The 27475-nt window shown below is 40.9% G+C and overlaps 1 protein-coding gene across 8 annotated transcripts in view; it reads right to left on the bottom strand.

Moving 5' to 3' along the window:
• LOC117233517 (chromatin modification-related protein eaf-1-like) overlaps positions 1-27475 on the bottom strand; it is a 66525-nt gene that overhangs the window by 8582 nt on the left and 30468 nt on the right. For 7 of the 8 annotated variants that reach the window (XR_004493333.1, XM_033493881.1, XM_033493883.1 and 4 more), the window contains 5 exons: positions 12359-12642; positions 5531-5668; positions 2659-2726; positions 2286-2578; positions 1050-1354 (listed from right to left, as the gene is read on the bottom strand). Coding sequence is in view for 7 of the 8 variants with exons in the window: in XM_033493881.1 (XP_033349772.1) it covers positions 1050-1354; positions 2286-2578; positions 2659-2726; positions 5531-5668; positions 12359-12642 (1088 nt within the window). In the remaining variant the exon portion in view is untranslated. Of the gene's footprint in view, positions 1-1049; positions 1355-2285; positions 2579-2658; positions 2727-5530; positions 5669-12358; positions 12643-13617; positions 13925-27475 lie in introns of those variants that run through there. The other variant, XM_033493880.1, reaches the window with a different exon arrangement.

Genomic DNA, 27475 nt, shown 5'->3' with positions numbered 1-27475 from the left:
AATGTACGAACTTGGCCTTTGGTATATTTTAAATGACAACCTATATAATTGTTATACGTTGTACAAATAAATGAACGATTATGCGCTATGATACAAGTCCTTGAATAACGTCGCGAATCGCGCGCTACAAACGTGTCAGTTACAAACTGCAATTTTTGTCGCAATGTCAAAGATTCGAAACAATTTTTCCAACATATCCTCCCCGTATTCCAGCTTTTTGATTAAGAACGGAACCCAACGAAATTTTCTCGTATTTTCTTCCTTTTTCCTTTTTTCATAGAGTCGTTATTTCGACGTGCAATAAACTCCCGTTCGCCACTTCGATATAACAGGTGTGCTTTCATATTAAAAAAAAAAAAAAAAAAAAAACATATACATCGTACGTACGCAATTTAGGAAGCGAGATAAAACATAGAAACGTGAAAATAAATGAAAATATGCGAGCGATTGAAAATAGTTCACTCGAAAACGTAACGACTTTTTCATACGTTCGATGAAATGAAATTAAAAGCTGTCAGACGACGGAACGACGTCTTTCGCTTTATTCAAAGTCGGTACTAGTCGTATTTTATAGGAAACCGGTTATTTCATTGACAGGACACGTTTGAATCTCAACACGTAAGATACATGCGAATGAATACTCGTTTGCTTTAAATATGCAATTTTTGTAATTCCGATGAATCTGTAAAACGATGGTTTACGATAATTATCGTAGCCAGTCGCTACTTAGTATCGCGGATAATCGTCGATAGTAGAGCGAAGCGTCGAGATATTTGCATCGGTGTAACACAAGTCCAACGGAATTAAATCTAATCTAAGAATTCGATAGAATTAAATTGCAAAACTAAATTCCATATTACATGGAAATCGCTGACTATACGAGTAATTTTCCGCGTAATAACTTTCACGTTTAGGTACTTCCTATGTGTACATTCGTCGATGGAACTTTCGACTCGAGCGAGCAATTTAAAGCCGTTTGAAACGAAACCAATGCTGTTTACCGGCATTGAGAAGCGATTCACAGAGCGCGGAAGTAAATCAAAGATTACCTGGTTCTGAGGGCTCTGATGAAGTCCTTGATGCAATTGCTGACTCGGCAATCCAGATGGTCCCTGAACAACGTATTCCCTCGCAACATTTTGCACCTGCTGGCCACCTGTCGCTGATTGGCCAAAACCAGGAACTTGAGTTTGATGGACCGTTTGAACTCCTCCAGGTGGAGCGTGATGCGTCACGTGAAGCTGAGCACTTTGGCCTGGTAAATTGGGTTGAATCTGTGACGTAGGCTGAAGTTGTCCAGGAAGCGGTACGTTCTGTTGATTGCTCAGGTAACTATACGAGTGCCCGTACTGACCTAAATCAGGTTCAAGCGTTAAATAAATGTCACTGTCCGTTACGTTGCGAGCGGATTAATTTCAATTTTTACGCAGTTTCGATACCTTTTCTCCCCCTCCCCGTTACATTTTACGTGTATACGCAAAGTAGCCGAGTAGTCCGAAAATGCAATTTTATTTCAAACCTGTCGTTGAAAAATCAATGGAAAATAGGATATCGCCACAACTATCGTCTATCGCGTGGAATTCAAAAGGATACCGAGGATACGAAGAACATCCAATCGATCGATTTTCTACTTTCCGATTTTCAACTTGTCTTGCCTGTTTATAATTTATAGCCACCGATCTCTACATGACAAACCTAATTATATCTAATCGTACGTAAAAATCATTTAGCTGTATCGCGTGGGATGCCATCGAAGATCGATAGCGTGTTCTCAAGATTAACCCATTGCCTTACAACCGGTGATCCTCTTGCTAGTTAACTAGCAGGCTCGAAGGCGGTGCCGACAATCATACCGCCGACTACGCTCTCTTATTTCCATTTTACATTTTACATGCACGCACATGCCGTAACGCGGCACACCGAAATTGACTTTCGATGACGGATCATCTTGTATAAAGGCAAAGCGTTAATCATCGCTGCGGCAACATTGTAACGCTATGGCTTCTAGTTAATTAACAGCGAGAGGATCGTCCTGTTACTATAATATAGAATTACACCGGTTGCGTGGCTCAAGAGGCAAAATACCAAAGATACGCTGTTTAGCATCGAAGCTCCATCTTACCTTCGACTTTAATCGCAAACTACAAAATTACAAATTACCACCGTGAGAATCTCGCGATATCGTAGTACGATACGTTTCGGAAAGACAGTGTTTTTAGTGGAAATTCAGACAGAATCGGCACGATGTTGCTACATGAAATATTTCCCGGATATAAAATACTCACCGCATGCGTTCTTTGGATATTGCTGCATATTAACAGGAGGTTCCTGTGCCCGTGGCTTCCCATAAATCCCTTCCTTCTTCTTCGCCTCCTCCTCATCGATGCTTCTGCTGGACTTTCTCAGTTCTTCCGTGACATTGTTCAAACTCGCTTCCGGTTCCGGCTCGGCATCCTTGCGACTCTGCCCGAAACGGCTCGATATCATGTCCTTGATCGTGTGATAAGTTCTCGAAATGGACTTGCTCTTGTCTTCGTCGATTTTGGTGGTCCTTGGCGCCGATGCAGCCGACGTCGACCTTCGGAGAAATTGCGATTTTATCGGGGAAAATCAATTCTCGGATTCACCGAGTGCGGCGCGATACAGGTAGATATTTACGCGTAAGATTCCGCTGGCTGATAACTCCTGGCTTGACCCTCCTGTCTCACTTCTTGCATCTGAGTGCCCTGAAAAATCGTTTACATCGTAGTTACCTCTCAAGCTCTTATCTCTCCGTGTTATCCACCTAGTCGACTAATATTTCACACTCGTGGAAAGTTACACGTGCTATGAAATGAAATGAAAAATAAAAGTTAATCTAGTATTTTAAAGTAATACTTTAAAATACTAAAAAAGTTAAAAGTGCGGCAAAAATGACAACAGCTACCTGGTCGCTTCAACTTATTAACCATTTCATACTCTATGTCGTTTCTTCCTTTTGTTACAAGTTCAGGCTGAATTATCATGCCTGTGGTAAACAAATTAGATATCCCTTACCATTGGCATATGCTCGAACAAACAAGTCTGATCCAATTACGCGATACTCGCCGTACATACTGCAACGATGACAAACACCGGACGCTAGCAACCTAACAAATTCAATTATTCGGCACCAGGCAGTATCAATTTATCGGTAGCCATGTACGGTTGTCGAGCCTCGAGCTTCGTGCAATTAGCATCAGAGAAAAGTCATTGGCAGCCAACGCTCGACAGCGTCGGCGGATAAAGCGATTGAGAAGCACCTGAAACTTTTGCTACGGGACACGGACAAGCGATTAACCAGCGTGGAGACATTTTACGTAACACGCTATAAGGGAAAGTGTGCGATACGTTATTAAATCGCTCGGCTCAGTCGCTACAACTTTGGACTTTTTAACTCGGCGACAACCCGTGCAATTACTCCTTTTAACAAGGTTATCCCGACGCTCGAATAAGTTTTTCCGTATTAAAAAGCTTTTCCATTGAAATTTTTGTCCTCTGTCGCCCGTCCCTTCCATTCTTAATCCAATTCTTCGCTCGATTACTACAAGTAATAATTAACGTAAGCTTGATAAGAGTTGATAAGAGCAGATTATCGGTTACTCGCGAAATTTCCTACAATATACGGATCAAATATATATTGTACGTTCGCTTTTGAACATGTGTTATACGCTTGGTCTCGACGTGAAATTAAGTTATTTTTCAAATGAAAATAAGAAATTATCGATTACCGACACCGATAATCGAAAGATATCCGAACTGTTCGCCTTATCGAGTATTTCGAAACCGGCGAGGCGAAGCACACACTTCTCACCGGAGGAAAGGCGTCGCGTTGGTTAGGGAAACCCTCGACGCAATCTGCCGGAATCCACCGAAAACAATTCTCCGTCGAAGAGAACAGCGGGCAGCTAATGGCAGCGTGTCCGTTTAAACCGCAGAGGGAATTTCAAAGTTGTCGGACTGAATCCTTTGGTTCTTAGGAAGGGATGTGGTTGGAATAACAACTGACACTGTCAATCAGAAGGATAGAGGAAGAGAGAGGCAGGGAAGAGAGAACAGAGCCAAGTTTCGCCCGTAGGGCTCCATCGCACGCTTCGTGCATACGAAAAAAGATTTTCTGACTTATGGTCCCTGCACAGCTGCCGTGTCGAGGATTACGCTACGCCAAATCTAACGTACGAATATAAAATGTTACGAGTCGTTCCCAATAATACGTTGGATCAGGTATATTTTCCGTTCGTCGTAAGCCGGACCTGGTTTACGCACTTGAGGACGCGGACAACAATCAGGCTTCGAGTAGGACAAAAACATCTGCTTACGTATTTCGGATGCTAACTAACACGCGCTTCGTCTTTTCGGCAAAGATCGTAAGCGCGCTTTCTTATCGTACTGGCCGCGACGATCGCAGCTGCAACAAGACATGCCTATAATCGCCTACGATACGAATTTCCTCTTAACTAGGACAGCTAGCTAGTTCTTACTAATCGTTTCCTAGCGAACGTTTATGTACGCGCATACGTACGTCATGGAACGAAGCAAGGGAAGCAGGTAATAGATTCGCAAGACGCCTACATCGTAAAAACAATAGCTCGGTTTTACGGTGAAAAGCACGCGCACATATCGCTATTTACCATGGTGATTATAGGACAAATGCCGTAACAAAGAAACGTCGAATCGCGCGAAGATCGTCGTATGACGCGATTATCCGGCACGTTAGAAACAACTTAAAGAATAAGATCGGTGGGATCGTTCGGTTCGAACCGTGTCAGCGTTTCATCGACGAATCTAAAATAAATTAAACACGAACGACAAAGAAAGAACGCACTCTGAACGCAGATCCGACGATAATTCTCCGTGTTCTTTGCACACGCTATATGACTCTCACATCCGTTTGTAACCTACGATCGTGGAATAGTACCTCGTAGCACGTGCATTAACGACACCTACTCGCATTTCCAGCGATTCACGTAGGTGCCCGATCGCTGTACGAGTTGCACGCGCGCGAGCCAATCGCCGGTCAATGAAAAGATTTCGTAATGATCGCGATTCGACCATCTCTGCGAATTGGCGTCCATTTGCTCCATACCTGTGCCTTCGTACGATTAACCGATGCTTTTCGAATTAGAAAAGCAGAGGGTTCGATTCGTATGCCAAAGATTCAAAACTCAAGAGGTAATGGAAGCTTTTAAAAGATATTCCGTGAAAATGAAACACGAATCTTTTCTCTCTACCTTATAAGAGATACTGTGGCGCTAGTCATAGTTAAATTTTCTGGCAATTATAAATTGTAATTAAGCGACCAACGAGCATAAAACATATCCCGCGTTTTAAACATATCTGCTCGTCTTAAATCACATTGTTTCACGGTGTATACTCTTACATATTAATAAGCTATGTCGGAGTAACGTTATCGCATCTAGTGCCAACAGTCGACCACGTTACGTAAGAAATTTGACTGTTTCCAGCCAGTCTTACCAGCACATTACGAACGTTAACAAGAGAATTAGCTTACCTCTTGAACCCAAGCCTGTTGTTTGATCGGAGCATCCGGTGCAATCGCCACTCTACCGGCAGTTCTTTGTTTGTACTCGTGTAGAATGGGAATCTTGGAATTTTTGTCTCCCGACGACAGAACAACCTCGCGTTCGATCTATAAACGAAATATGTAATTCTCATCGTTAACTCTCAGTTTTATTTCTGTGTGTTCCGTGTTAATCATTCGCTTTGTCTATTTTGCCAATTTATTAGTAAATATAATCTTAACTTTGCTATTAATAACCACCGTGAATTTAAGACAACGATACGATTAAAGGAAATTTTCTGCAATATCCAAAGGATTTCACCATCGATCGTCCGAGAAATTTGTTCGTTTATATAATTTTCTCACCACCCTGTCCAGTCTGTATAGACGCGGTGTACGTTTGACGAGCGAACGAATTGCAGTTCGATTACACATTACCATAAAAACGTAGGTAGATTCGATGATAAAAAGTCGAAACGGAAGCAAGATCGACCGATGCGCGTTAAGACGACGCAATGTTTTCAACGAGGATTTCTCGTCGTAAACGTCGCGTCGCTTCTCGGTCTCGATTTCACGCTACCTACTCGATTTTTCCAAACAACATCGAGAACAGGAGCACCGCTCGCCAATCAGCCGCTCTTTGCGTGCATATAATGCGTCTAAAAAGGGGTGTCACTGAACTAAACTCGCCTTGAAATCGCATCGCATCGCATCGCAGCGTATCGCAGCGTATCGCAGCGCATCGCAGCGCAGCGCATCGGTCAGAAGAAAGCAAGCGTGATAAAAACGAGAGAGCTATTGCAACAGACAATGAACACGCCTAATCAACACCGTTCGATAGCGTGCGCTGTTTACGAACAATTTTCTGTGCATGCTTCCGCATGATTTTCTGTAGTATAATTTGCTACGAAACGAACAAAGAAAAGAAAGGAGAAATAAAGAGAACAGGAAAATTCTCGGTAAGTTCGTTGCCCGTGAAACGAGTTCACCGTTACGTATGTATGTGAAACTGTTCCTCTTGCATCGTCTTACATTCTTGTTAGACAAGTATTTTCTGAAATTTCTCGCCTCTCATCTCTCTAAAATATGTGTGTCGTAGTAAAGTATGTACGATACTCTGGAATTTTATTGGAATAAAATTAATATTTAAGATTTTGGAATAAAATAAATATTTGATATTTACCAGTTCGTTAAGTTACAGTTACACGAGTAATCAAAATATTACTGTACAACACGATCACTGCGTTTAATTAGCTGCAGCATGGCGGTTTCACGGAGAGCAGCTACCGAGAGAAACTCGACGGGACGGGACGAGACGAGACGAGACGAAACGCGACGAGACGAGACGAGACGAGACGAGACGAGACGAGAATTTCCAAGTCACGAAAGATCGGCTGAATAATTCGCAAACAGTTAAATGCGCGGAATACATAACACGATTGTCGGCGGGTACAACAAAGGTGCCAAAGACAAGTTCGCCAAGTGACGAAAATAGCGAATTTGCGTAGAAGTAGGATGTCGTCACCGACAATTGTTCCGATTTGTTCTCGCTTCGCGAGGCCGATCCACGGGGAAAAGTGATGTATCTAAACGGCTATCGCAACCCCCTTCCCAACTTCCGGTAAACGGTACGCAAGTATGATGCTCGCTTTGTCTGGCTGGAGAATCTCTGAGAATTTTCCCAAGAACGTAACGAACGTACTTACAACGAACTGTTACCGAAGATTTCACCCAACATCTTCTGCGCAATGCGTAAGTAGAATGTGGAACATACGTGTTAGCGACGGTATCTTGTCAAGTCCGAGACGACGGCAATTAATCCGATGCTATTTTGCTTTCTACCGGAAAGGTAGAGACGAATTTCTGGGACGAAACGATGCGCTATGGCGTTAAAGATTAGCCATTTGGTTCCTTTTTAATCACCAATAATCAAATAGCTTCAAATAGTATTTCTTCGCAAGCTTTTAGTAGCTTCGTAGTAGCTTTGCCTTTCGCCGCAATAACTAGATCGTTGTTAACTAGTATCGTTTCGCGATATTAATTTTAAATCGTTATCGATTCTCTTCTTTCTTACGATTATCATTTACCACTCTCCTTCCTCTGTTTCCAATTAACAAGACGAATAAGTTGTACTTGAGTGGACGCACTATGACGGATCACCTGAGATGTTATCCAAGATACGGTATAACGTGTTATATTAAACGTATACCGAAAATACGATAGTACGGGAAATATACAAGCAGGCAATAAATTACGCTACAGTGACTTTCACTTTCCTCGAAACACCAGAATAGTTGGAAAATAGATATCTAATCGAAGGAAAATTGATTCAAAATCGTAACTACGCTACGTTTCAATTTTCTAACAATTTTCTAACGATTTTCTAACAAACAACGAATAAAACGCGCGACCCTGTAAAGACTGCTCGGAAGAAAAATATTTAACTCGTTTGTAGCATGGGATTAACGAGGATCGAAAAGAAGAACGATAGAAAACAAAGTGAAGAAACATATATATGGTTTCTCGTGAGTTGACCAACGAAAGTGAAAGGAAGGAAAGAGGGGATGGGATAAAGAAACGACGATGGAATATACGTGGGTAAGAAAATAAGATATCAAGCTAGTAAGATTTAGGTTGTTGACGTTGACATTTTGACATCGTAATACATTTTAACGTCCAATTTAGACTGCTTTCGATTTATTTCGTCCGAAATATTATTTCGATATCGTTACACGCCGACTTGACACGGATGACAAGCGTGACAACGATATTTATTAACGACCGCTAAAGTTGTAAAGAAATTTTAGAAAGTGTATCGTAACGTAGAACGCTGTGTCATGAAATTAAGCGAAATTGGTATAAAAAAGGGAGCTCAAAACATCTCTACGCATATCTCTATCGTGAGATAAACGCGTTCGTTTTTACGAGATTGTCTTTGATGGTTGTCTTTAATTGATCAAGTAATTAACGAATGTAATTAATGTAATTTATCAACGAATACTACGTATCACGAGAGATACAACAAAAACATTTCGTCTTTCAACGATATTTCACATTTTACGTTAGAAAACTCTATTATCGAAACAAATGTACAAACTTCTGTGTCCGAGCGCTAGTAAGTTGCAAGCAAGTTTATAACGAATAATCTTATATAAAAAGCGTTATCCGCAATTTGTTTCAGCCGATAAGTTAACGAGGCAAATAAATCGTCGCGACAACGTTACATCTATGCGAAACAAACGAGTATATTATATCGTAAGACAAATTTCAAACACGATAATAGAATTCGTCTTGTAGCAAAATCATTTTATACGTCTAAGCGAACATGGAAATTTCTAAGGCGCTTGTCAAGTTTTTCTCAAGTTTTATTTACGTATCTTATTTGTCCCTTTCTCTATCTTATTTATTTATCTTCTTGTCTCTTAGGATTAAAAATACGTAAGATTGTATTATATCTTTCTTTTTAATAACAATTTTAGTATAACATTGAATCCAGCAAACAAAAACAATGCTTGATAATTTTTTACCATGATAATTTTTTGCATTTTTTAAAGTTAATTTTTTACCGTGCCCTTAGCGTCTTGTACATTTCTTGAAAATAAAAAATACGAAATAAAAAGTGTGGATAAGAAAATTTAAAAGGATAATCTCGTAATTACTCAAAGTGCAAATTCATCGAAACGGATGAAGCCGCGTTACTGTTCGACTGGCTGTTCTAGTATGGAACTGCTAACGGAATCGTCGAATTAACGAACGTACGATCTGATTTTCATTACCCTTGATGCCAGCAGCCAGCAGATATCGTGGACAAGCAGTCGGTTCCGAACGAGTCATCGCACATGTTCCCATGTTCGTTCGATTTGCAAAGAAAACTCGTCCATTTTCTCACACGCACGATCCCGTAAGGATCCAGCAGCAGGCAAAGCCGTTGCTTATCCTCAGAGGAAAAAAAGAACCGAGATTGAAGTTGATATCAGAGGAGAAATGGAGCATTGAACAAGGTAGAAGGGGAAGGAAGGCAGCGGGCAGAATAGAATGCTTTCATTCCTGCTGAAAGGAGAATGTCAAAGCGCTCTTAAGAGCGTCTCTTTGATATACTTCTACACAATCACCGCGGAACATCAAGGAGGATATTAAATTCACACGTTTTGCTTGTGTTCCTCCCTTATGGAATTTAATACCTGCCCTGTTATTACGGTCCGTTTGATAAAATTTATTTGCAAAGCATCGCGCGCCGCGATAAAGCCCGGCCGCCATCCAAACAATGGCGCTTTCCTTCCCAAAAGAATAGCAACTCGAGTTAAGAGGAAAGCGATTCCGCGGCGTTTCCGACGAAACTTTCAGATAAAACCAATCGAAAGCACGACAATCGGCTTTCCTCGTAGTTCAAATAATCGATCGTTTCCATCAAAATTATTTTCTAAGAACTAGAACGAAGGATAGGATGGATTACGTTATATCTGACGAACTGGCATCGAACATCTCGACTACGCAATTGTAACATCCAACGTACAACGTATCTCTTTAGTCGATAATTTATCACTTTGACAAATGGAATCCGTTGGTCGTCGAATAATGTAAATTTCTGCCTAACAAGCCCGCTGTTATCCTTTTTCTGGCAATCGCTAAGTTCTAAGTTCCGATATAGCGTCGTACAGTTCACGACTGTAATAAACGACTGTAATAAAGACGAGAGAATAAAAATGGCGTAATTTTGATATTTATTCTACGTTTTAACGTTGCGGAATGGTATCCTGGTTATGTAGCACAAGCGGTTCTTTCTCAATGAGATTAAAGTCAAGTTTAACGAGTTTAATATTCGCTCTATATCGATACTATCCTACCGTTAACATTACTTTATCTTTTCCGAATGCGCGTATGTTTGACAAATTAAACAAATTATCGAAATTTCTGTTGGAAAAAAAGAAGAATCTTTTTCCGATAATCTAATAAACGTGAATGATACGTTATAAAAAATACCAGCAGCCGTACGAATTAAACTGTTATTTGAGAATCGATGTCGTATTGATAGAAATATCGAAATATCATGTGGTAATCATGAGATATCTTCGTGTAATATATTTCTGCGCGAAACAATAACGAAAGAGTTGTTAACAAGAAATTAATTCTTTCAACAATTTTCCTATCGTTGTTCTTTTACGAGCTTTCTATTACGTTCTACACGTAATATAAATTACGTCTTTTGTTTCACTCGTACCTACTGTTATTCAAATGTTCCACCGAAATGCGAAATTAACCATCTCCGTTTTACGAGAGAAAGTTAATAACGGTTAATTACTTATTACCATACAATCAAGAACAGAACGGGAAGATCATTATCACCAAACAAAGCACGATAATTTAATATACGAATCGAATGTGCAGCATTGTATCGTTTCTAACAAACTGTAAACATTTCTTCGAATTACTCGAATATATCGCGTCGATTACAAGTGCTAGATATTTCTCAGCAATTCTTTTCTTTACCCTTTAGATCGCGTTGTTCTTTGTCTATCGATAACGCCGAGAAGAGACCGAGTTACTCATATAATTATATTATCCTTATACCGAATACCGAATATGGGTAAATATAGTCGACGACGGTTTAAACCACGTTTAAGAATAAATAAAAAAAGATGGTTCATTGTCGAAAAAAATAAATTTCTAAATGTATCGTACGCGTGTACCAGACCGCGTGTTTCGTAATTGAACACGTTTAAACTTTGTTCTCTTGAAAACGAAAACTTTATACATTTTTCATTTATTTTCGCATACATATATAAGAAGCCGCTGTCGATTATTTACTCGTAGCATAGTCGGTACTTGGGCAAGTTAAAGCATACTTTACTACGATTACCACCCTATCCTGTAGTGGTAAACTTGTCGTATACGTATGCGCGCTATATACATATATGTACACATGTCGGATCGACAAGCATCTATTCAGCGTGTAAGCAAAGTAGGTACTTACTCGTTTCGTCCCAACAAACGTTCGACCCAAAGGTGACAGGTGTCGAAACTGAGCGTCGTGCGTGAATACGATTCCCACTTGGATTCGTAAAAACGATTCTAAACGAGATGCGGCCTTGGATATGCCGTCGGAAGAGAAAAACGCAATTAAAGGGACACTCGCACGCTGGCTTACTCGTTGCTGGCAGTAGCAGCAGCAGCACAGCAACGTCCGAAGAAGAGGTACAAGAAGAAGGCTAGAAAGTCGACGGTGGAGACCATACCGAATAAAGCGCTACGCCTTGACTTCTAACCGTGGCGTTTCCTTTTTTCATCGACTTGCAAGTCAAAGTCCACGACTGGAATCGCCATATTCAGTCTGTTACACCTCGAAACTCGTCGCGTTATCGGTGTTGGTAAAAATTCACCGGCACGCCTATGCGCTGCGTGTCTATAACAAAAGTCTCCAGCCCGCGACCACTTCTATATGCCATGCGTGTATAGAAGCGTAACAGTGCTCTACTATCTACATAATATACTATCTATATACATAATACATATGTACCATCCACGTTCCAGTGCACAATCGGTGAACATAGGTAGGTTTTTCGCGCACGTGGAATTAATGCACGCGTCGTTAATATGCATCGTTAATTAACGCGCGACCACTGTCCGTGACGTGGTTGCATCGCACGGAACCACCCGTATTCTACGTTATTCTTCCTATGCTCGTGTTATTTTTACATGGCTGTTGGTCTTGTTCTCTTCGTCGAACGAACCTCTTCGTTGGTTGTTCAAACCGCTGTCGCAAATTAATCACACAACTATAATAGAACAGGTACATATCCGAATGGCCTGAAACAAACTTACTGGAAATTTGCTGCTGTGAGTCTGCAAGTTAGCTGCCTGTTGAGTCTGATTCGAGCTCTGTTCCTCCCCGTAGAGCGGTGGCATCCTGTATTCGGGTGCAGGATTCTGCCCGGAACTTCGAACCTGGTTGTCGTCTAACGTGACGTTCCTTTCTATAGCGGAAATCGGCCGCGACGATTGCTCCACTACCGTCTGCACTCTGCTGCTCTCCTGCCCATTCTGATTCTTTTGATTGTTCGGCACCGGTTTCGGTGGTGGTACAGGCTTGTAAAGTCCCTCCTCATCTGAAACACGTAAACACGATACGTTTGTTTTGGTTGAGTCGAATCGAATCTCGTGGATTCAAGGATTACCGCAAGTAAAGTCATTGGAAGGACGTAAAAGTTAGACAAAATTGTCACGCGTCTGAAAAAAAAAGTCTCCGAAACATTCAACCTCTAAATAGCATTAATTCCTGATAAAAGAGTAATTACGATTAAACGGATGTTGAGCTGCGCGTAAAGTTCCATTTAGTTGGAGCAAAGTTCGACGTATCCACACCATAGAGACATGAATTCGCGTTGGGTGTCGTCTTCTCTTCTAGCAAATTTATCGGCATTATCGTAACCGAGTTAATCTATGTTTCTTCGTTTAAACTTCATCGTGTTTCCGTGCTGCGCTTCGTTGTATCGGAAATCACCATGTAGGTACCTTTATATATTTACCTTTATATATATTTTCGTGAAATGTTCGCGTTAATTTTCAAATTGTCGTTTAACATACCGTTACCTCGCTGCGCCGGTAACAAATAAACGATGCTCGGATCAATTTCTTCGACTTGAAACGATATTCTATTTACCTTTTCGCACTTGATTAATCGCAGTATAAATTACACGCACGACTTACGCACAGAGTATAACGTTGTACGCGTTTAATATATTAGAATTTAATATATTTAATATACAAAAAAAGACTTATAGAAGATAGAAATAGAAAGAACTGAAAAAGACTGTTTCACTATATGCAAATCTTTTCGTCTTTTACCAGGGAATGTTATGGGCGTACCAACTTCAGCGTTCAACTTCATCGTCGCGATAATACTTTTCACGGTATTTGACAAATTATTCAGTAAGAAAATCGAACATCGATTATCTCGTATAACGTATAACGTTGCAGGTAGCTTCTATCTAGCGCGTTTACACACACGTCGCGCAGATCGAGAATTCCGACTGCCATTCGAGGGACGCTAGACACGCGTGATTTGACCGTGGTTTCTATACCTTGATTTTGGTTTTGTCGCCTCAGACGATTCTCCTGCTTAACTCTGCGAACCGTAGTGGCCATCGCGTGTTGGCTGACCATTTCTGAGGTATGCTGTCGCGAATGCACCAAGAGCCTCTCCTACACCTTTTACGAACACCTCGCGAATACCTTCTACACCGAAGGAACAACCTGTCATCACTAGCTGGCAAATTCCAAGTCGAACGATGCGTTCGTAGCGTTTTAATCGAGAAACACGCGTAACACGCGAGTGAAAGTGTGCTCGTTGTATCTCGTTTCGCTGGAAACGCTGGAAACGCTGAAAATGCTGAAAATCAACGGCCAACCATGAAACTGGCCTCCGAAACGGGATTTTATCCGTAATTACGATTAAACGGTTAATTCCTTCGTTCTCGTAATAGAAGGCCGATTTTATCGTCGTTCGAATTAACTAAACCAACGAGTTTCGTGTTCGCAAAAGACGCGTGTCGCAAGCCATCCAAGTTTCCATCATAATTACACTCTCGTCGAATCGTACGTTCCACGACGAAGAAAACGCACACGAGCAACGTCGTGATCGCGTCCGTTTCCTTCGCTGTCGAAAATGTTCCACCGTAGCTCCACGACAGAGTCTCGTAACAACGGTACATATAGTTTTATTTCACGATATTTCGCTCGAATCTCCACTTTTCTCGAAAGAAAACTTGCCACTTTTCCACGTAAAACGTTTACCACTCGAATAAACGTTCGCGTTGAATTATGTACCGTTCAGGCGGACGAATTATTAAAATCACGCGTTTCGTTTAAAATTCCGGCAACCGATCGCCACCCGGTGCTTCGTTCGACTATAATTATCGTAGTCTTCCATTTCGAAACACACGTCTACACAGTACGCATCGTTTTTCCGCTTCCTCTTAAAAAATCACCATCTTCCAACTCCAACGTATCTTTCAACGTGCTACGACTCGGATCTTCTTCGAAGCCGAACATCGTTTCGCTCGTACGTTCTTCGCGAGGATACGAAGAACGTTCATCACCGATATTCGTCGACTCGATCTTCTCCTCTTTCGCGTTTCTTCGAAGTAGTCGCATCGATGCCGACCGATTCGTCGCGAGTTTCTACGAAATCGAAAGAAACGCCAGGGCACATCTTTCACCCCGGTATCACCGTCGCGTCCGACACCGATGTGGCCGAAAGGGTATTTGCTCGTCGATCGATACACGACGACAGGAAGGATGCGATCGTACGTCGAGCGAACGTATTTTCTACGGTAGTTCGAGTTTGTTCCGTGCACGCGCGAGTCGCGAGCGGGAATGCTGCGTGCCCGGCGAAAGAAACGGATTTTCCACGCGAGCGGAACTCCGATCTACGCTCGGCCCTTCTTAGACGCACTGAAACGACTCAAACTTTCCATTGAGTGAACGTCTGGTTCCGCCGTTCTGACTTCACTTCCGGTATCGTCCCACCACTACGGATGAGAAATCGTTATAGACACCGGTGGGAGAACGATCTATAGGGGAAAGAGACGGTCGTTAGAGAAAAAGGTACGAGCGATCATAGAGAAAGATGGAGAAAGATAGAGAAAGATAGAGAAAGAGGGAAGAAGAGAGAAGGGTACGATGGTGAAAAGGAGAGAAGAAGGACAGACGTTCGGATAATTTATTCCGCGTCCATACGCAGACGGACTCCGTGGCGTGCGTCCGACGAATATCAAGCTGCTCGTTGGTACTGCCACTGGCTGCTCGATCTCTCCGATCTCCGATAGTCGATGCCGATTGTCGCGACACTCCTCCGTTCCTACACTTTCCTTCGCTTTACATATCGGATTGCTGACGACGCTCTCTTTGTATAGTTCGTATCCGTCACTCATTCTTTCTCATTCTTTCTCATTCTTTCTCATTCTTTCTCATTCTTTCTCATTCTTTCTCATTCTTTCCCATTCTTTCTCGTTCTTCCGCCCTGCGATCATTCGATACCTTAACGTACGAAAAGTGCCACCCTACAATTTCCCGCGCCCTACGATAAATTATCTTCTTTCCATTTCACGCTTTTACGCAATTTCTAAAGCTACACTCCAATCGATAAATTTATTTGTACGCCGTAAAACGACGCCATATTCATAATTTTATAAAATACGACTTATTAAGAGCGGATTACGTCTGACACCCGGTATATAAAAGCTGCAAAACGTTTCACTCATCGACACAGCTGCGTATACCAACACCGTGGAAAGTGCTCGAAAACTAGCGAAGAAGAAAAAGTGGGAACGTCGCGAAAGAAAGTGATAAACGAAAGATAATTTAACTTGTCAACGGCAATGCGAATAACTGGCAAGAAACGAACATCCATCGTAGGAACACGATCGCAATATCACGGATCGAGTCTGTATCTGTTCCGACTACTAGCTTGTTTTTCACGTTTCTTTGAGCTATTCTGCGTTCCTATTAACATAGTTTATGTCTTATTACCATGTTATCTACGCGCCGAACGACCCATGAATTGGATCAAACAGCAACCTCGTGTATTTCTAACGATTCCTTAGATCAGGTCGTTAGAGATTAAATTTCTCTACTTTTTAGAACGACAGTGTATAGGTTACCTGCGACATAATATTTTTCGAAATAATTCCAAGATATACGGAAGGGCCAACGATTAAGGGTATAAAGACTTGCACCTCTTGGTTTCAAATCGTCTCAATTACGTATTGCTTCTTTCGAAACTGAATAACCATTGAAATTGGTGGAGCTAACCACGACGGACAGTAGTATGTATCTACATATGGTTACATATGGAGTAGCCTGTTCTCTTGTCTTCGTTTTTCCTTCTTTTTTCCACCACTCGGTTTAAACTTGTTCTTCGCGATGCGCGTACCAACCGACTGTGTGGTCTCCTCGCGAGAAACATCGGCAATATGTGGAATCGTATATAATTGCGCGCACGCCGTGTAACCACGGTTTCCACAGGTAGGCATTCGACCCAAGTTTCCGCCAGCGACCAGCGACCAGCGACTTTCGATCCTCTTTTCGGCGATTTAGGCGCGCGAAAGGCTCCCTTCCATAAATCCGAGTGTTCCATAAACGTGCCTCGTTTCAACGTGCTTCTAAAGATATTCGTTCGTACGCGCATCCAAATAAACAAATATACATATAGTCAGTGTGTTCGTACACCATTTAAAACGGAGTAACTTCTTTCAAATTGGATCAAACTGTTTGAGACTTTTTGACAAGTTAGGAAAATTAATCTGCCGTCTATCGGATGGCGCGTAAACGATTTTTTGACAAGATTTCACACGACCGAATCGCAAACCAAATGCTAAAGATCTTTACTACTTTTTTATCCGAGCTATAAAAAGAACTCGAGTTTGATCTAATTCGTAAAAACGTTATTTTGTTTCGAGGGTGTACGAATGTTTTTTCTTTTACACCAAATCCACCTATAACGGCCGACAACACAACAGTCGGTCCTCCAACGATAAGACGTAGCTAAAATGCGTAGTTGAAATTATTTTAACGATATCATATTCTTTCTATTTTCTGTGTATCGAACATTCACGTATATAGAACATATTTTTCATGCCGATACTTATCAAGATACATCTTATTCGTTAAAGATCGATTATTCAGCAAGGTGGGTATCGCCTACTAAAACTGGTTGTATCATTTTCCTTTCTTTTTGTAATTCAACCTCTGTTGAAACTGGATCTGCAAGTATTTACTATTACTAAGAAGAGCACCATAAAACTAATAGTTTTCTTCTAAACCTCTCTTGCGTCGATTACTCGCGTCGATATTTCCTGTTTTGGTCATCGAACGACGAAAGATGCGATAAACTACTTTGCTACCGATAACGATAAATTATGATACACATAGACACACATGTTACAAACTTTCTCCGGATAACATTGCTCTTTCGAGATTCTAAGCCATGTTCTAAAACATGCCGAGTCGTTCGACTCATCGTCGATCTTCTTGCCGGGAGGTTCATCACCTCCGCCACTTTGTGACCCGTTCCTTTTGTAACGTCCTTGTCACCCTACACGCCACCTAGACGCCGGGATCATCGGTCGTCGATTTAAGAAGATATCGAATTTGCCGCCAAATCTAAACTCGTGACTATCGGTAGCCTGATGGTTCTCGAGAGTTTGAAAGGTCTCGACACGTGTCGTTGCTCGCTACCTCTATAGAATACGGCATGGCATTAACGCGTGTATCCGTTGCTCGTATCGTCCATCGTGTATTCTTACGTATTATCCAACATATTCACCTATCGATCGATTTCATTTTCCAAATTTGAAATTATTTCCACTTCGCTGCTAATTCGCATACATACGTTTCCATTAATTACTTCGTTTAGTTTACGCCCTGATCTACGTATTTCGTCTGCGTTACAGGAGCATCACGAAGCCGTATCGAACGCCTTCGAGACTTCTCATCTTGAACGTTAGCATATCCGATCCTAACGAAATCCTGCCAAACTATGCAATTTTTATAATAAAAACATCTCGTCTCATTTCGACAATTCTTTTTATCCCTGATTTTTTCCATTATCGCGTCTGCCTATTCTCACACAGAGTCGCGACACATCCATTTCACGTGGGAAAGAATCAACACATCGCATCGCATCGAAATGCCATTTGACGCTTCTCTAGGAGCGAATAAAGGTCGCCTCACATTACACGTAGCTACATTGTCATGTTGTCTTTGTCACTGTAGCAAGCACCTACATGGACGCAAAGAGAATCGTCGATTAGCCGTGACGATTGTCACGTAAAAAATATATTTCTCGAAAACGCTTGACCTTTCATGACGGTGCGCGTAGTGTGAATCCACCCTAACGTTGAGTGTAACGCGACGTTATCGAGACCCTCATCGGTTTCCAATGCCGCGTTCCTCCGCGTCTGCGACGTCCACCGCCTAAGAAGAATCTTTCTATGAGGCGTGCTCGAGAAACAATCGTTCTTTAACTCACTCTTGATAGACACATTCGATTCGATAGCCTTTCTCTCAAACGACGTTATATATTATACATGTTATGTTCGAATAATATTACATATACACATATGGTATACATTCGTATACTTACGATTATTTGATTCAAGATTATTTAAAAATATATACGCACAACCCGATACAGATAGATGATTGTGCTATTTCGTTTAAAGTTCATTTCCGTCGAGTTAAATCATTCGCAATTAGATCATATCTTTATATATTCGTTATATAATTACAGATACTCGTTATTCGAAAACTACATTCCCGGGAAATCTTCAAATTTCGTACACACATAATACAAGATTAAACATGAAAAATCCAGCGACGTGATATCGCGCATTAGATATTCGTAAAATGTTCGACGTACTCGTTTATACGTGTAACTGTTGAATCGACTTACTTAGAAAACTGGTTCAAGTACATTGTTCGAATGTCAGTAGGAACAGACTTACGATCGAGTGAAAAACATAAAGATAACCGTTACGCAACGATGGAACAGTTTTACAGCTATTTCTTTAATACTTGCGTATGATGCAAAAATAGTTTATGTTCGATAAAATGCAAATGCTATGTATGGTCGAATGAAATGCAAGTACGTATGTACCGTACTCGCCGCGAGCCTATCTTTCTACACCTTACTTATTAAACTTCTATTGCATTTATATTTAGCTACATATGTAATGGATAATGCGGGTAATTACAAGTGGGTAATGCGCAACTACTGTTTACATATTATAAAATAGACCTGATACCTGTTTCCTATATAATCGGGCATTTTTTAAATTATAAATAATCGAACAACCATATCGATTTACTGTCTTTTAGACTCTTCGCTATGCCGAATTCTATATCGATTCGTTGTCTATAAATAATGCCTGAATCTTCAAAATCCGGTTATACAGCCAATATTAAATCGGCCTCCGTAAATAAAACGAACCACCGGAACGTGTCAAGCAGCGATGCATATCGCGAAAGAACCAGATGAAAAGGTTCGAAGGCCCACCAAATTTGACGGTATGTTCTTCCTGTTAGGTCGAAGAAAATTAAGTGGTCGAGAAAAGAGAGTGTCGTTGACAGTGGATGACGTACGTAAGTAGTACATACATACATTTACGTACTACGCGAGGTGCCCGTGAGAAAATACGTTGAGGAAGAGAAGTCTAGGAAGACGGTAGGTGGGTCGAAAACAACCAAAGACTAGAGCCGAGCACGAGGAGACCACTTAAGGAGCTCAACCATGCGTGCTTCCCCGTACTCGCGAGCGTTACAGGTGAGCCGAAGTAACCACGAAACGAATCTTCTTCGAGCGTACAACAACGAGAAAATGGATAAAAAAAAAAAAAAAAAAAAAAAGAGACGGACAACACCAGAAAGAGTAAACAATAGATCCATGTACCGTTTAAAACTTGCATTTCCATTCGCTGACTTTTTAAACATTCAACATTCACGATTTCAATTCGTTCGATGCGTTGTTACAGAACTTTGATATTTCGATTCGTTTTACTAAACTCCATATTTGGTGTACCTTTTGCAGATTTCAATGAACTTGTAGAAATCAAATATTCTTAATATTGTATATTACGTTCGATTTGTATCGGTAATATACATACATATGTATATAATTAAATGAAAATATATAAACGACGCAATTGACTTTAAACCACTAAGTTGTACCCTTGATTTTAATTCAATCCTAACTATTTTTAATATCGTGTGTTCGCATATACGTATACGAAGAAAAGGACACGACCTTCAGAACCAACGTATAACGTATAACGTTAGGTTAAAAGGGAAGTTTTCTGACGGTGACCTGCGAGAAGGCACGTCCAGCCGAATCTTTCCGACGTAAGAAGATATTCGTCGACGGAAATTTATCGAATTTATCGAGAAAACTGGCGGAACGTAATATTGCACGAGGTTGTTAATTACCTAACAATAAGACGTTAAATACGAATTCTTAATATTTCTACAGAACGATTGGTAAACCTTTTACGTGCAAGTTAGTTGCAACTGGCAACGAAGCGAATCTTATGCCCGTCTTCGAAATAGCAAGAAAAACACGTAAAGTGGAAATGTAAGAATTCTTTTGGTGAAATTTTATCGTCTTGCGTAGAATACGTATATCGCCAAATATTTCGATCCTTTCTGTTAACTAATGTTCCAAAAATCGGTATCTGCGTCAATTAGAGGTTTACGTAAGAGGATTACTCGGTTAATAACTACTTGGTTAATAATCGTAGAATAAAAGTTAGTAACTTTTAATTAGCATAATGTAAAAGGAGGATGTTGTAACGAAGTTTAGTATTTCAGTCGTTCTGTCATCGAAATATTCTCTGTATATTCCTAGTATTTTTTCATATGCTAACTGTGCTAATCGAATCCTAGAGGAATCTGTAAGTGTTAAATTAGCGACAATGTGGTTAAGTATCATGAAATTCTAGTGTCATTAGCAAACACACGTTGCACGTATCTTTGCACATCAGTACGTAAAGCATTATTGCCTTTCCACGTTCATGTATACATACATTACCAAACGAGCTTCGGCAACCACCTATGAAATTCCCGTTCACTTCGCACTTTCATATTTTTACCTTCTACGTTTTGTAAATTTCGCGCAATTCGTTACAACATCTACGAAGAGACGCGCGTACGGGGAATTATTGTCCGGGAAAGCTGTAAATTTTCCAATAAAACATAGCCACGTTAGACTTACTACGCTCATCGTCACTTTATCGTAATAAACGTACAACGTTCGTACGAGTAGAACATTTCCGTCCCGCGATAAATATCTTTTTACCTCGATTTGAAAAAATACCTATTATTAAACAAATTCAATTACGCGATGTAAATTGTTCGCATAGTAGGTATAGTTTACGATTGCAAAGTGGTACAAGTTATTGAAAGTAACAAAACTCAAGGTGTCTGTTATTATCCCCTTGCATTATACTTGCAAGTCATACTTTTGGCATTTTAACTACATAATTACATTCGAGGTCGATCGATCGTTCTCGTGCAAGTAGCGATATTTGAAATTATGCTCGAAAGCCAGAAGTGGTTCTCTGACACCTTATATTAAGTACAACCTAATATGCATTTTGGTCGCATCAAAAAGAATATCTCATCATCAGCGACCTTGAGTCGCAATCGATGAACGAACATTATTCCGCGTAAGTTCGATTTCCATTTAACTTCTTCTTCCACTGGCACGTTACTCGTTAACAAACAAAAATGTTGAAACCATCGAAAAACACAAAAATTCCTTTTGCTTCGCGTACTTTTTGTATTCCTAATTAGACCGTGTAACTCGAAGAAAATTTCTCGACAATGGTTACACGATGAAAGACGAGAGCAACACTGGTACAACATACGATAAACGATAAGAAGCAATAAAACAAAAAAAATGATATTTGTACTTCGAGTGTACCTATCTATTTACATCCCAAAGAGGTCTAGTCGCGTATAACCGGTAGTTAATCTAGAGAGAAACTCATAAAAATCTTGTTTATGTTGTTATTACGCGAGAATCCTTCCTTAAAGCCTATGTTAATACGATGTTTTTCTCTTATTTCGTACAACTCTGTGTTTAAAATGCAGGAAAGACTTGGCCTGGAAAGAATTTCCCGGCGAAGAATGACGAAGAGAAAGACTCTGACTCGATCCTTGAACCACCTCATTCGCCAAACATTAATATCATATCCACGGCGTGGTAGACATCGCAGCATCGTGTTAAACGTTGTAAGATAATATTTTTCAAGTACGCGAACCGCGATAATATTCGAAGGAGAAGCAGGGCCGTAGTAAAAATTCACTCAAGCAGCGATGCATCCCGCTAACGAAATCATCTCGTCTCCGGTTCGTCTCGGTTCATTCTTCTTTTGTAGACCGTCCCTTTCGCAGGAGGCGCTTCCTCGCACTTCCTTCTCCTGTTGCTTCTGTTTCCTCGCCGCGCCGTGCCGCGTCGTGCCGCGCCGTGCCGCGCCGTGCCGCGCCGCATCGTGAAGACCGCCGCGCGCCGGCTCCCGACGCGACGCATCGCCGCGCCGCACCGCGCCGTCCACCTTCCTACAAACGGCCTTTGAATAGCGTCTAGTTTTTGCCAGGCAACTAGTTTTACCGAGGGTTTTCATTCTACTCTATCGAGACCGCGTCCCTCGTTCTCTCTCTCTCTCTCTGCCACAGCGCTCTACCACCGTGAGAATGAAAATTCTCGTCGCGGCATAAAATTACGAGCAAGAGCGAAGGAGAAAGCGGCGCAGAGGAGGAGAAAGAGAGCTCACGCTATGAAATTGCCACGCTAATTTTTATTTCGTTCGATTCTATCGCGTCCCTCTTCCACGTGTCACAATCCCTACCCGCGAATCGGAAAATCATTGCGATGCTCGGTTCTTCGTACTCTTTTTACCGTCCCTCCGATGTACGATTATAGATTTTCAAACGAAACCTTAATGCGAGTAACTCTCTTCGTGTTTATCTTTCGCGCTTCGCAAAAATCTAGGGGGTTGAAAGTTCAAACTGAAATCGAAAGCGTTCAATGCCTGCCGCGCAACTCGGTTTGTTTGACCGTTTATTAAGTAAAGGTAGTCTTTTTTTTTAGCGTTGGACGTGTTTCTTCTTTTTTTTTTTTTTTTCGATAATATCGAAAATTTGTCAAATTATCAAAAAAGATCCTTCTAAAGCAACTATTTAAATGATAAAAGTTAACGAATTTGTATCAAGATCAGTTTACTGACCTTTGTAGAAAACAGAAAACAAAAACAAAAAAATAGAAAGAAATCAAGAATCGATTCCATCTCTGCAAGTCCATATGAAAATTTACGTAAAAATATATTCATAAAGATACACCGAGAAACTGGTTGCGAGAAAGTCTTTTTTAGAAGAAACACGTTAACGCTTAGTACGTGTGATAAACATTCTACTTTTTTACTTTTCTAGTTTTGGCTTATTTTTACATAGGGACTCGTTGCTTTATACGATACTTCGGGCTACACCGATGCCTACCGACGATTGGCAGGAACGGCACTTGAATTTTACCCCAGCTGAAAAAAATGTACTAATTTATCGGAAAGGATAGGAACACCTACCCCTAGGATAAAGGGACGGAAGCACTTGGCCGGATCGAATGGAACGGAATCGAATGGAAATTGCGCAAAACAACACGGATCCAGGAAATATATCTCGCTACGAGCGCAAATCCGAACAAGCGGCCGAAGAAAGAGTCAAGCTACCCGACCGACTTAATATTAGCATCGGACAAAAAGCAAAACGCCTCTGTACCAGTTTTACAAGCTCTCGTTTCTCCAGCCCTTGCTATGCTCGTTTTCTCATTGACGATCCTACATCGCCGCACCGTGTGGATCCATTTTTCCCTTCTAATCGCGAAAATCACTATTTCTCCGCTATAATAAACGATCGAGTTTCCTCGTCCTATCTCCGCATCTCGCTCGATAGTTGGTTCCGTCGAACGAGTATCCCGACCTCCTCTGCCCGAGAGATCGCCCCGAGGAATCTGTCGCGTCAGTTCCAACCATTTTCTCCCTCGAGAATCGAGGACTCGAAACGTGCGCCTGTATTTTCAACGGTACGAACATCTGCTGTTTCGCCATCGTCTTCCCATACGTATCGTGCGTTCGTGGCTAACTGTACAGCGCCTTTGACTATCTATCGGCCTACCGGGATAAAATAAATCCACCTATACACTCGTCGAATGTTGAACCAGCGCACTCGGTGTCCCGCTAGATTTGCCAGGAAAAAAGGTAAATCGTATACCTCTACGTCATCCGACGGTCGTTCCCTTCGTACTGGATGACCGTCGATGATCGCTCGTCAACTTCGTTCCAATACAAACTACGTATACCGTACAGCCGAGTTTGAACAAGCCTATACACGGAAGAAACTGTAACAGTAGTCCGCTTCGACGATCGTATAATCTATTAAATCGTAACGTATACGGCGATAAAGTAACGGATGACGAAAGCCGAGTAAAACTTTTACATCGCCTCTGTCAGTTTCCGACGATTCCCTACTTTCTTAACTAGGCTGTAGTCAAGCGTATGCTAATTTCATTACGTATTACGCATTTACGCGTGAAGACGGTCGAACCAAAAGAAAAGTAAGCTATTAATTGTAATTACATAACGAGTTAGACGAACGATTGATAAAAACCGTGTGAAATCGGTCAAACTACAGCATATGATTTTAGACTCGACGCTCGACGTGAATCAAAACGCTAGACGTTGGCAATTGTGTAAAAGTACAAATATATAATATTCGTTTTATACGTCTTGGTTATAGGTCGGTGATAGAGCTGGCCAGTGTTCTAACTGGCGAATTTCCACTCAACCGGCAATAGTCTGCCGTTTAGTTATTTTCGAGCAACAGAGGATACGTCGTTACTTGCATTAGCTACGAGGGCCGTAATTAATTAGGAGACCGGGCGAAGCGCACAGCCACGAGTAATACTGTTACCGTCGAAACATCGCATAATTACGTACGGTATTTTCTCCGGTGAATTCGCCTGGAATCTTTCTTAAACAGTCTTTGTTACGATACCATTGAAAATTCAATCGTAATTCGGGCGTTAAATTACTAAATTACTTTTGTTACGTTTCTATGCGTATGCCGTCTCGACGTTATTGATATCAACGTTTAGATTACGATCCAGGGGTTGGCCAGTCTTGACAGAGACGTCAGTCAAGGGCTTGAGACGATACGAATGAAAATGGAAAACGACGTTTTATCTCGACAAGAAGTAGGACACTTTCCGTCGATGGCCGCTATCAAAAATTACGAATTATTCGACTCGTAATTAAGTAGTCGACAACTATGCGTTACTTACGTTCAGAGAACTTCTACCGACATGTCGAACAATTCCCGGTGTTCCGATTCGACGTAGTTTCTAGGTTACTACGGCTATTCATCGAACTGGGCTATCTACAATTGTATACAGTTTCATCTTCAACGCTCGCAAAGATGGCTGTTTAAGATTTTATTTCCATCCTGCGATTCGATTGTCTGCTTTCTGACGAACCAGTAATCTATAATATCGTAACAGAAACTTATCGGCTACGACACTCTAAAAACAAATAAATAACAGAGTGGTCGTATAATACGTAACCGCGTGAAAATACTTTATAGCCGAAAAGCTGGTCCATCTGTTGTTCGATTATCGCGTGATATTACTTTTTAACTATTAATAATAACGATCGCTAACAAGTTAGAAGGCAAAGTTTTATACACGATTCAAGTAGTAAACGGAATTTATTTGAATGTTTCAATTACGACCCTCGGACGTTTAAAAACACCAGTTATACGTACATACGCGTACTCTGAAAGAAAATGTTACCTTCTTTATAACCGTTATGTTTACTACTTACTGATAAGAAACGAAAAATCTGATAAATATTATACGTCGCAGGCCAACAAAAACCGCAAATTTCTCTTTGTAAAAACTATTCTACGTAAGTAGTTACGCGAGTGCGTACGCGAGTGTGTACGCGAGTGTGTACGCGAGTGTGTACGCGAGTGTGTACGCGAGTGTGTACGCGAGTGTGTACGCGAGTGTGTACGCGAGTGTGTACGCGAGTGTGTACGTGAGTGTGTACGCGAGTACATTCACCGAGCACGTCCGCGATATCGTATTTACAACTTGCTTGAAACCTTCCATCGTAATACGCTGGCACAAATTCCAGACAACGTTGCTTCGATTCAATAATACATTTATAGACCCTCGGCGTACAAGGACAATTTTCTCTCGTTTAACGAACGTTTAGTCAACTTTGCTCTTATATATACAACTGATACTTCGTTTACATCGGGGCACACCTCACCCATTTTCATCACCTTGAAATATATCGTCAAGCATTTCAAACATTTTTTTTCTGCACGTACGTGTTACCAATGCTTTATTTTTCTAGATTCATAGAAAGTATTCTGCCTACGGTTGTGCATTTGTGACAGCGTATGTAACGCATTATCAAAATAACAGGCCAACGAATAATTGATATTATATTACGAAATCGAGTATTCGTTATTTCATGCAAACGTTGCGGGACAGCCCACGGTGGCCAGATTGAAAAGTCTAAGCCACAGCCAAACACGATGTTTAATTCTTCTTTCATCGAAAGGATAAGAGGAATCTCTCATTTATATATACTATAAATATGAACAAAGGATAAACGCCAGGTTTGGTTTAGGCCATTGTACCGCTAGTTTTTCGCAAATATCCTACATATATTGAAATTGGGCTGAAGGTATACCGAAGCCTTTCTACAGTTTCGCTAAAACGTCAATTAAATTTAGCTGTTATTACTTTTCATCTTGATATACACATCCTCACATTTGTTTATAGCTTATTTTTCTCTTTATATCAGATGTTTAACAGTATTCCGAAGTACGGTGTACAGACGTCAAAAAATACAAAGCTTTTGACTCGAAAGGAAGCGTTGAGAAACGTGAATTTTCATGACTCCAAAATATTCGGTCGCTTTATAACCCAAGCCCAATCTCGTTAGACAGAATTTAATCTTTATTTTTAGTAAAGCAAGTAAAGCTAAAGTTTGGTAATTAAAAAACCAAAATTTAAAGGTAAAGTTTGAAGATGAACTTTGCGACGACAGTATTAAAAATGTCTTTTATCCATTATCGCAAAGGTAATTGGAACACCGCGTAATTGGAAAGTAATTTGTACACAGGTATTTGTTAAACGATTAGCTGGAAATTACCGTCGATGTTAATTGGATAATGTTAGAAGCGGCTTGCCGTAGCCGTTTTGTTTTACATCGTCGTAGTTAGAGCATTATGATTAAAACAGGTTTTACGCTATAATAAAGACGCGATTCGTATAATTAACCGAGTCGTAAAGCTTCGAAATATCGCGTTAGTTACAGC

The sequence above is a fragment of the Bombus vosnesenskii genome, unplaced genomic scaffold (genome assembly GCF_011952255.1).
Source record: "Bombus vosnesenskii isolate JDL3184/JDL3185 unplaced genomic scaffold, Bvos_JDL3184-5_v1.1 scf7180000013297, whole genome shotgun sequence".
Taxonomy (NCBI): domain Eukaryota; kingdom Metazoa; phylum Arthropoda; class Insecta; order Hymenoptera; family Apidae; genus Bombus; species Bombus vosnesenskii.
The sequence above is the reverse complement of the archived record's forward strand: the minus strand, read 5'-3'. Positions and strand labels throughout refer to the sequence as shown.